Source organism: Rhodamnia argentea, chromosome 8 (assembly GCF_020921035.1).
Source record: "Rhodamnia argentea isolate NSW1041297 chromosome 8, ASM2092103v1, whole genome shotgun sequence".
Lineage (NCBI taxonomy): Eukaryota > Viridiplantae > Streptophyta > Magnoliopsida > Myrtales > Myrtaceae > Rhodamnia > Rhodamnia argentea.
Genome location: NC_063157.1, coordinates 28,318,386 through 28,330,492, shown reverse-complemented (window position 1 = coordinate 28,330,492; position 12,107 = coordinate 28,318,386). Strand labels below are relative to the sequence as shown.

Sequence of the window (12,107 nt, the reverse complement as noted above, 5' to 3'; positions counted from 1 at the left end):
TTAACTAATTAATTATGGCATGCGAAATGACATGCATAAAACACAAAACGTGATATGAAACATAAGGCAATCCACTTTAACCACTTTGTGACATGGATGTGCATGAATAGCAATCAATTACGCAATCAAAGTGAACTAAATATGCGAAGACTATGTGACATGCAAAAACTATATGCTTGATGTAGATGGTATGCAAATTCTAAATTATATGACTTCATCATGCGGATTAAAGTGGCTAGCCTAAATGAATGAATCCTGACGTGTTTCTACATGACGTGCGAATGACTTGGTGTAGTGGCAAAGAGAATACAACATGATGACATGGCAAGCTATGATATATAATTATGTGAACATGTGAATGACTATGACATCTTAAAATATGATGTAAAAATATAAGACAAAAAAAAAATAAAAAAAAGGCATAGCAAGTGAACATGTGGCATGTGAATAATCATGATATACACGACATGAATTTGCGCCTATCCTATGTGAAATGCAACATGTGATTTTCGGAAATATGATGTATGAATGTGTAAATTTCGAAAAATATGGTAAATGATGCAATGATATTCAAAACATGACATATTAATATGAGATGATGCAAAAATATGCATGAATGACATGAGATATGGCAAGATATGCAAGATATATGAAATATGCAGAATATATGACGTGAGATATGGATATGCACGATATACGAATGACATTTTTAAAAAAATATGGAATGCAAGATAAGATATTCGAAAATATGCAATGGATATGTTATGAGATATGCAAAAGTAAAATGAGATGTGTAGAATATGCAAGATATGAAGTGAGCAGATTTTTTATTTCGGCAATATAATATGCATGAAACTAAAGATGATTCAAAGATATGCAAGTGATTTTAAAAATGTGGAATGCAAGATGGGATACTCGAAAATATATGAAGTGAATTTGGCTAGATAAATGAAATAATGCAAAATAGATATGCATGGAACGTGAGATATGTGAAAAAATAACATGAAGATATGCATGGAATTTTTTTGTAATTTTTTCGTAAATAAGATGAGATATGCATGAAATCACACAAGATGACAATGAATTGATTTTCGTTCCTTTTCTTTGAATTTTCGACTAGATTAAGGACATTTTGATTTGATCCTCTTAACCTAGATTTTCAAGATAAACTTAGTGAGATAAAGTTTTTAAGAAACTTTATCTTCCTAAAGATTCAATTAGACATGGTTTCTAAGAAACCATATCTCACTAAATTTTAGGAATTCTTTTAAGTCTATCAGGAAATTTAAAACGGACGAGATTCGTGTCAATCACAGAATATCAATCCAATCAAATAATTCAAGATAGCGATCTAGATCAAACCAAATCAAATCCTATTCTCTCGTAATTTTCGAAAAAAGGATATTCATAAATCTAAATTCGGCTTTTTGAAGATAGCGAATCGGATCTAAATGACGATAGATCAGATTAACTAAATTACCATCTTTAATAAGTTGGAGGGTCGTATCCGAACGACGACGGACAAGTTTACCCAACTTAACATAGATGTTGCCTACTAGGAAATAAAATTTCCTAATTTAGATTTAGATTTTTTTTTATTCTGAAAATATATCCAATGAATCCAATTAAACCCGATTTTCAAAGTCCATGATAGAAATTAGGGTTTTGATATGCAAAACTTGCTCCTTGAATTTTTTCCAAAATTTTCAGTGTTCATGCCGAAGAACAGCAAGTAGACAGCTTTCAATCCATGCACAACAGCATCTAAAGCGAGTAAAATACTTACCTTTATGCTCCCGCAAAGATCTGCATGGTTAGTGACCACAAACATGCAAAACAGCCTCGATTCGGACGAAACAACACATAAACAGAATAAACACAGCATGTGAACAGTGGCAAAACAGCTTGTTTTTCAACTTAAAGCGTCATCAAAATCAAACCTACAAAAGTATAGAGAGATTACCTTGAATTGAGCCTGAAAATTTGCACTTTAAAGCTGTGAATTCGCCTGAAAATCACCTCCAAACAGTGTTGTCTCAAATGTTAATTTGCAGCAGAATTAACCTCTGGACAGCAGCTAAAATACTCATCAAACAGCGAGCAAATAACAGTGAACAAAACGGGGCTGATCAATGGACACAAGCAGGAAAAAAAAATCTATTCAGCGGTGATGTGTAGCAAACGGCGTTGGCCAGCAGCTCCACGTGAGACACCAAATCAAGGTGTTGAATTCGTCAAACAAACTCCCCTAGACTTTGATCGAGCTCTTGTAACCACGTTGAATCGAATCCCTTGGGTGGCTCGATGGAGAGAAAATTCTCTTCGTATCCTCTCTCTCAAAACGTGAACGTGGTCAATGTCTCAACATTCTGGCTTTTCTGAACGTGTGGAACCCCTTTAACCCTACGCATAAAGATGTATTTATAGAGAAAACTAGGGCTTTGAGTTGTAGGTTTTTTTTTTAACCGTTAGATCAAAAGCTCCAATTAGATATCGATCGTTAGATCGAAAATTCTGATCTTGAGAAGTCCTATTGGACTTAGACTCTTACAATTTTCGGCCAAATGAATGAGGAGGGCGAAATGGGCTATTTTTCAATGTTTTATGGACTCGTTTTGTGATTCCGGACTCACTTGGACCTTAACTAATAAAATGGGTAATTAATTAAGGCTTTTTTGCAATTTTAAGAGCTCAAACGGGCTGTTTTGAGTCCAAAATTATAGTAAAAAAATTCTGCACCCTCTCTAGTGACTTTCGAGTCGATTTTAACTCGATCATCTGTTGGAATTATGCTCAATTGACTCATCTCTAGCCCTAGCCGACATGACGTACACTTGATCGATGAAAATTAAATATGCAATGCATGAAAATTTATTATTTTTTTTGTGAGAATTATGAATAACTCTCATTTTATGTTTATATGAATGATTTTCTAAAAATCAAAATTTAGGTGTCAACTGATCTACCAAAGAAGTGCTTGACTAGAAGCAACACCGACTATTGTATTTTCGCATTGATTACTAGCGAAATCCAGCTAGTAGGCTATTATCCCGAGAGACTAAATGTAAGCTTGCACCAAGTCGAACCATTAAAAGCTTTGTGCACATTATTCTCTATCATCCGGCTCATATTCATTTACTATTTGATATAAATACAACACTGCACTACTTGATGTTAAAGTTGTTGTTCCACATTATTTGACAATGAGTTCTATATGCTTTTTATATTCATGTGATCTCCCCTTCACCTATCAGCTTAAACTCTTATATTGGACTTTTTAACATGGTATCAAAGCCAGAATTGTCCCTTTCGCGAATGTGCTTCTATTTCTCATTAGTCAAATTCCACGTGTTACTCATAATCCGGCTTGCACATGAGAGGAGATGTTGAAGTTGTTATCCTACATCGCTTGACAATGGGTCCTATATCCTTTTTATATTCTTGTGGTCTTTCTCCACCTATCATCTTAAGCTTTTGGGAAGGAGTTACTCTCTATTTTTCCTTGTTCGCTAATATCTAACTTGACATCTTCAAGTTCCACAATATTTAGTCAAGTTGATTGAAATCACATATTCACCTTCTTTAGGTGATACTGTTATCCTTTATTAGATGACATGAGATTGTACTTCAAGATGTCAAAAATAAACAAGATTTTTTATATGTTCAATCAAAATCTAAACAAACTATCCCGCCGCACTTGAAATTAAAATGCTTTAGTTATGTAAGAACTGAATGACATATTGAGGTTGCCTCGGTGCGGGGTGTAGTAGAGATTCGAATATCGGAAACAACGGCAACCCCAATAAACTAAGGGTAAGGGACTTCCAGTTGATCTTATTAACATGGTTTTTGAATTCATCATCTTATTAGCAACATGACAAGTGGTTGAGCACAAACTCTATTGAGAAAATCTTCCTTCCGAATAATTTGATTCTGACAAAACTATCCATCTCTTTAAAAGGAATTTGTTTAATGCCTTTAATATTTTATTACCAGGTGAACATGTGAACGAAAGCTTATATTGATCCAAACCTGGCGATTAGACTCAAGTTGTAGTTATCATATATTTGCTTCTAAAGTTATTCAGATGGAGTGTGTTACTACCTCTGAAGAACTGTTCTTCTGAAGATCTATGTGACACGTCGGCAAGGACTTTATTGGAGCTCAAAGTCACTATTCAAATCTGTTAAGATTCAATGAGTCTTACTTCTGAAGACCGCTTCTGAATAATGTTCAGATCCTGCAATATCTTTGAGACAGATTCTAAATATCCATGTTTGGCTGGTATCCAAAATTGACGTTATCTTTTATGGAAGTCCGTAATCTTTGGTTGACAAGATTATTTTCCAATCAGATCAGGAGAATATCTATGATTGGATATCACCTTCCATGAATAAGGTTTGCTGAATATTTGAATTAACTCTGCTTATGGAATATGAAGATTTAGTTGTGTGGGCGACTAAATCTGAAGAGTTCAGATTCAACTCCAATGGCTATCATATCTTTCCGGATACTGTCTCGTTCAATCACGATTGATGGTGTTCAATTTATGATTGAAAAACGATCCTTTGAAGACTTGTCCAACGGCTAGTTTGGAGATAAATGAGTATAAAAGAAAGATCCATGGTGGCCGGTAGAGAGAGATCAGAATTTACAATTCCAAAAGTGTTTGAGTTGTTCATATTCACATACTTGTTCTCGAGAGGTATAAGCTGTATCTTTGAGAGATTCTTGTAAGAGTGATTGAAAGTGATATCTCTTGTAACTTCCATTGATTCATCTAGTGGAATCCAGCCAATAGGCTGTTAGCGTGGGAGAGTAGATGTAGGCTTGCTAAGCCAAACCACTATAAAATTTGCGTGCACTTTTCTCTATTGTAAATCTCATTTACTGTATTTAGATCTTTGCACGTGATATTCTGAACTCTATTTCTAAACTATTTCTATTTGTGTTTTGAACTTGTTTATATTTCGCAATAAAGTTTCAAAACAATTCAGAATCACCTATTCATTCCCCTCTAGGTGATATTGCTAGATACAACAAACTCTCCCTCTAGTTGTCATGCATGTATTCCTCATATTGTACATTTGTAGATAATGCAATGGCCAATCTTAAAATTCACTTCATTAATTAAAATGTCTTTCGTGAAATTAAATGTTGAGATACATGTGTGAGTTGTGTTAGAAAAAAGTCTCACATCAGATAATTGGTAGATTGTGAAGTAATTAATATATTCTAGTTGGCTTATAAATTATTGACTTAAGCTTTTAAGTAGAGCTGGACCAATTGGATATGTTTACAATTTGGATTTGGGATTCCTCTTGGCAATCTCCCGACATGAAGGTATTAGATTTTTGTTGCGCGCTCCCAACAAATTAGTAGTAGATCCAATGATTGAAGGTTCTCCACCCTCAATCTTGTTCCTATGTTTGGTGAATATCCAGAGGCAATCTTCATGGTTCGGTCCGGAGATGGGCTTTAATGAAGATTTAAGTTAAGGTATCTTGGTGCAAAAGTATAACTCGATTTAAGGGAATCAAAGACCTAATATTGAGCTTATTGTTGAGACACACATGTTAGTTATGTAGAGTGGAGATAGATTCAACCGAACTGATGGGCTTGGATTGAGCTCTCCCGGGCAATCTCTTGTGTGCAGGTGTAAAATTACTCTTACAACACGAAAACATAGCAATACTCAACATGTATGTCATTCAAGAAATACTAGTGTCATTACTTCTAATTTGTTCATGAGTAGTGCCTTTAGATAAATACGTCTCACTACTAGGGTTGGTGAATTCTATGATAGTGACAAACTAAAGTATATGAATGTATGGTTCACATGCAATGCCCAAGTGTGTTACATGCTTTTTGTGAGTTGGAAATTTTTGGTATGTACTTTAACTCCAAGAAACATCCTACATGTGGTAGCATCAAAATGTGATAAATTTCATTTCGTCCTATGTTTGGTTCCTACCCAAGACATGAAAATGTTGTATATAAGAGGGATAAACTCGAAGAAATGTCCAACGTTTGGTAGCATCAAAATATGATAAAATTCATCCATCACGTGTTTGGTTCCTACCCAAGACATGGTAAGCTTGAATAAAAATGTCGTATTGGGGGTGAGATAAAGGTGGATATGATTTTTTATATCTACAGTATAAAAGTTATTTTTCTCGAATAACAAACTTATTAAATGAATGAATTAGAATACTGATTAAGTATTATTATTTGAATCTAATATGAAAAACCAAAATTCCCAATAACAAAAAAAATGATAATTTTCGTTTTTATTTATTTATATCATGTTTTTATGTATTTATATTTAGCACCTCTATTTACTACATATTGTAAATATATTAATATTGTTTACTAGTCATAGAATTTTTATTATGGAATGATCGAAGATAATTAAAAATAAATAAATAAATAAATAAATAAAGGGGAAAATAAAAAATAAGTATATAAAAATGAAGTAAAAGATTCCATATTTTAAATGAAAATATTCAAACTTGAAAAAGTTCTTTCTAGTTCTCAAAAGACGAGGACCAATAAGATTTTTAAAGAGAAGCTACCTTCTCCGGCTCTTTCACATGTGAGGGTCGAGTGGATCGAGAGGGGACAAACTTACGCATCATGTGAAAAGATATGAACAATGATTTTGGGCCTATCAAATTGAATCAAGCAGATTCAATCATTTTTCTCGGTACATTATAAGTGTCAAAACTTGAGTACGGTACTCACTTTAGTGCCATAATTTTCAAAATGATCACTTAAGTGTCAAATTTTTTAAAAACGCTCATTTTAGTGTCATAACTTTCAATCGATCACTTAAGAGTCAATTTATGTTTTAAAATGTTTGCCCAAGTGTTGTAAATCCAACATGACATAGCACTTGTGGTGAATGTTTTATGTCACTCAAGTAATCGATTGAAAAGGTATATGGTATTCAAGTGATCGAAAAAAAAATTATGGCACTTAAGTGAACGCCATACATTAGTTATGGCACTCAAATAATTGAAAGTTATTGCACTAAAATGGGCGTCGTACACAAGTTTTGACACTTGTAGTATCCTTAAACTCATTTATATCAAGCTAAGTTCACTGTTCATCATCGTATAATTCATGTTATTCATGCAATTCTTTTCCAAACTTTTCACATGGCCACTGGTTAGAAATCTCTAACGTGAATGCCAATCGTCATACGTGATACGATTAATGTTGACGTGAACAACATTTAATAATATTATAATATTCTTTTCTATTTTTTTGTTTTTCGTTTGCTTTTCTTTATTTTTTTTCTTCTTTTTCTTCCCTTTTACCCTTTGTCGGCCTCGGGCGAGGGCCATCCTCAAGTGAGGGACACCTAAACCGAGGCTAGCGAGGGCTAGTCAAGGGCATAGGGTCACCCTCACTCGATCCGGCAAAGGGTTGCCTTGCCCGAGGCTGGTAACCTCTGTCGGCCATTGTCCGGGTTGTTGATGATCGGCGGAGGGAAGATAAAAAGAAAAGAAAAGGTTAACATAAGAAAAGAAAAAAAAAGGTAGAAATAGAAAAATAGAAAAAATGTTATTATAGTATAACAAATATTCACGTTAGCGCTTGCCGTGCCACGTTAGCGCTTGCCGTGCCACGTAAGCCGATCGGCACCTACGTCGGTGATTTTTTGCCAAAATTGACTAAGTAGACTCAATTGGTAAAATTAAAAGATTTATGATCGAATAAGCAAAATCGCAATAGATTTAGGAATTTTTTTGATAATTTTTCCCTTTGAGATGAGTACCTCTCTAATATACGATATTTGGACCCCACTCGTGACAAAGCATTTATTGGAACTCGCAGCATTCCATTATTTTAGATATTTGGCTCGACCACCTTGACTTTGAGCAATTGCGCTGCGCTGTGAAACCTAATTGAAAAAATAGTATGTGGTCCTTTCTGTGAATTTATGGATAAAATGTTTTATTTTGAGGGATATATCACATGACCGACCAGTCACGATTGCCTGCGTATAAACCCGTCAATTGGGTGGGTTCGATCAAGTTTGAGTGAATCGAAAGTGAGTACAACCCAAATTGACTCAAGTAACCATATTGATCTACTTTTATGTAGTACCATTTTAACGACCTATACCCGATCCGGACCTAACCCATGTCCAATCCGGGCTCTAATTCTTACCAATTTCCCATTTGAAATATGAAAAATAGCATACTGAAAGAATTTAAAAAAAAAAAACCCAATTACACATGAGAAGAATTAGCAAATAAGAAATTACTAAAAAATTCAACAAATCAAGTTGCTAGAACACATCTCCTATTATTTCTCCACTCGTGCAAAAAATTATTTCTAGTCTAGCAGAAGGGACCCTTTCTGGGAAGATCAACGTTAAAAGAATAACTAAGGACATCAAAACAAGTTTAGTCTAATTTTTTTTTGTTTTTTGTTGTTGTTGCAGGAATCTACATTAGGTTCAACTATTACAGCCGGTTTGATTGGAGATCGTAATGCAATTAAAAAGTCATTGTAGATAAAATATCTGATTCCGACTTTATGTCAATCTTCCATCTTTCAACTATGGCTTGATACTTACTAGGATAATTTCGCCCCTTCGCACAAATGCTTCAGTTGCCAAACCAATTCCTCTCCGCGTTATGAAAGCTTGGCATTTTTACCATGGGCCGAAAATGGGTTCTCTAGAAACTCATTAAGACCGAAATCCGATAGAACTTAGATACTTTAAACCCATTTTCACATCACCCTTTAGATGTTTAAGTAACCCATATGCAGCCCGATCCGAAAAATAGGAGTCGACGAATGGGCGATGACCGATTTTTAACAGCTCAAGGGCTCTAACAGCCATGGAGAAGAGAGAGAGAGAGAGAGAGAGAGAAGAGTGGTCGCTCGCCCTTGTAATCTCCACAAATTGATCGATATGAGCTGGTGATTTGACTCGACTCCAAGCCTAGAATCTCACTCGACTGCTCCTCCTCTTGCACCCGCGCGTAGTTGTCTTCTTCGGGTTTTGAGCTCGTTTTTCGTTTCGGTCTCGCGGTGTCGGGACTAAGATTTGTTTATGTTCCTTGTGCTCTTGGCTTGGGTCGATTCTTCGGCGTGTTCCTCGCTCCTTTTCGTTTGCGATGGTTCCGTACATCATTGCGTTGTTTTTTTGACGTGTTGAGGTAATTGAGGATAGAATGATATGTGCTGCCTTTCTGGCTCTTGATTTCGTGCCACCGATCCAATGTTTGGACCGCCCGAGAACCGGACTGTACCAATCGTTCCGGTCCTAAAGACCAGTTGGGCCGGTACCGCTTTCTAGGTAAGATCAGACCGGACTTAGAACCGATCGCTCCCAGTAATTTGGCCTTTGCATCGCAGCGGACTTTTTGCTCAAGGCGGTGCAGTGTCGCCGCGAATTCGGTATTCTTTTGGGGCGTGACGCTGCAGCAGGCAATTGAGAATTACAATCCCAGCAAGCTCCCCATATCCAAGAGGACCATCTAATAATCTATCTTTAATGGCCGATTCAACTTCATCAGGAGCTTCGAAAAACCATTCCCGTACTCCATTGAAATGGTTGTGCAGAAACTAGCAGAGATCGACCCCATTTCACACCAGGGTTTTGAAATTCGATACAAACAGAGAGAAAATTTTATTATATACAGTTTTGTTCACCGGATCACAAGAGCGTGATGAGGATGAAGAGCAGAAGCGCAGCGATGAAGGAGTACTTGAGAGCGGCCACCAGAATGGCCACCGAGATGAAGCAGAGCTGCCACAGCACCTGCACGCTCGCCCACGCCAGGAGCCCCGTCAGCCCCACGGCCAGGATGTTGTCCGGGTCCGGGTCCAGCAGATCGCGCAGCCTCAGATTAAACAAGGGCCGCCGATCGCTCTTCGAATCGCCGTCGCCGTCGCTGCCGCCCCCGCCCGCCCCTCCTCCTCCATCGGACCCGTCCTCTCGCCGCTCGACGCTCCCCGGTCCTTGATTCCGAACGTCGCCGTCGCCGTCGTCGGTGGAAACGGCGAATCTAGGTGGGTTTCCGCGGGTCGGGATTGCGGCTTTGAAAATGGAAGATGGGAACGCGAGATTGCGGTGGGCGGTCGCGAGAGAAGGCGATGGGATTCGGAGAATTGGAGGGTGGAAGCGAGACGCACAAGCGAGCCCCAGCATCGTTTCCTCTTCCGCCGCCGCCGCCGCCGCTTCTTTGGCGAGGAAACGCAGATGCTGCGAAATCGTCTTCCCCTTCGTTGGGTCTTGGCTCTCAACTGGACTGCAACGGATTGGGCCTGTGTAGTCGAGGTGGCTTCGGCCCAGTTCGGCTTCAGGAGTTTCACGGAACGTTCCCGTGTATGTGGCTCTCGGAGAGTGTTCCCATTAGGACTAATCTAATAAGTATTTGTGCGTAGCTGGATTATATTGAGTGCGAGCAAAAGCCTCGTACTTGTGTTGTTGAAGCTTCGAGTTCCATCATTCAAGAGTTTACAAGGTGAATTTATGATGGTTTTAATCTGTGTTGTTAAACTAGTTCTTGTTATGAGATTGAGAGACGTTAATATTTGTTCTTGGTTTTGCCTTGAAGGTGGATAAGGCTTTCAGTTGTCACAGTCTTTGTTCAAGGCAAGTGAAAACTCTTGAGACTAAGTTAGATTGATCTACCTAGTAATCTCTGCTTAGTTGATTGAGGGTTATTAATTTTTTATCAATCTTTGTTGTCGAGTGTGGGTAAGTTTCAATGATGGTATGCGGAATCTTTGTGTTTATATGAATTGGGTTAATAAGCTTGTTACATGCTTACGATGTATTTTGATTGAGTTCATAGGGGTATTTACTTGTTTCTGTAAGATGTAATGGCATGTTTTTAATTGTGAAAATGTGGAATCGATGAAAACTAAACTTGAAAGTGATATTTTTGTAATTTTGATTCAGTTTCCGATTTACCAACTAAGAGTTGCTTGGCTTATTGCGTTGTCGATTTTTGAGTCGTCGGTTGTTAAGTTACTAGTTCTCTGAGTTGTCAATTGTTAAGTTGCCGATTTTATAACTTGTTGATGTTCTGAGGAGTTTACAAACCTTTGATTAAATTACCATTGGTTACGTGAGAAATCAAAAGAGGTAAGCATGTGATTATTATTACCTATATATGTGATTATGGACATAGCATGATAATTGTATTTCAAAACCGATTTGCATAAGAAGATAATTGAGTACGGAATGTTGATTCTTGAAAATGGGAATACAACAAGTTAATAAATGGATATTGATTTCACTGTTGAGAAAGGAAGATCATATGATTATAGTATGATCATGTGCACTCCTATTGTATCATTATAAGGATAAGTGAACTAGAATTCCTAAAATTTGATGCGAAAGTATAATTGAGTCCAAAAACTTTCAAAAAGTATAATTAAGTTCTAAAACTTATCAAATTGATACAATCAATTCCTTCCATAAACTCCGTCAAATTTTGTTAACGAAAAATGCTAACTTGACTTTTTAATTATTTTCTCTCTCTCTATGTAGAGCTGATGTGGCTAAAACATGAAAGATAAAGCTAAAAGGACGTCGTTTGGTACAAATATAATTTGTCAATCTAAAAAATATTTAAATTAGATTAAAAAAATAAACTAAATTAAAAAAAGGGAAAAGGTCGTTTTAGCCTTATCGTTAATGTTTTAGTCATGTTAGTGCCATGTAAGAAAGAGAAAATAATAAAAAAGCCAATTAACATTTTCCATTAACTATTGGCATAGTTAATAAGAGGACTTGATTGCATCAATATGACAAGTTTTAGCACTTGATTGCACTTTTTGAAAGTTTTAGAATTCAATTGTACTTTCGTGATAAGTCTTAGGACTTCTAGTAGACTTATCCCATGATAATATGTAAAGTATCAAGTTATATTTTTCGGTCACTCATATATTAGTGGTGATAATGTGCCATATGTCGGGATGCTCTGTGTTTGGGATGCCTCCGGAGTCGAGATACCTTGTGTGTCGAAATGCCTCGGAATTGAGATACCTCAAGTGTTAGAATGGCTCGAAATATCGAGATGCCTCATTAATCGAGATGATTTGCTAGTAACAATATGATACACATATATAAA

General features: G+C 36.7%; 1 protein-coding gene across 1 annotated transcript; it reads right to left on the bottom strand.

The window, feature by feature from the left end:
* Positions 1-9,472: 9,472 nt before the first annotated feature.
* On the bottom strand, positions 9,473-10,290 carry LOC115738277. Its single transcript, XM_030670865.2, has one exon. It carries the CDS (start codon positions 10,172-10,174, stop codon positions 9,680-9,682), a length of 495 nt encoding a protein of 164 aa, XP_030526725.1. The 5' UTR covers positions 10,175-10,290; the 3' UTR covers positions 9,473-9,679.
* Positions 10,291-12,107: the final 1,817 nt, after the last annotated feature.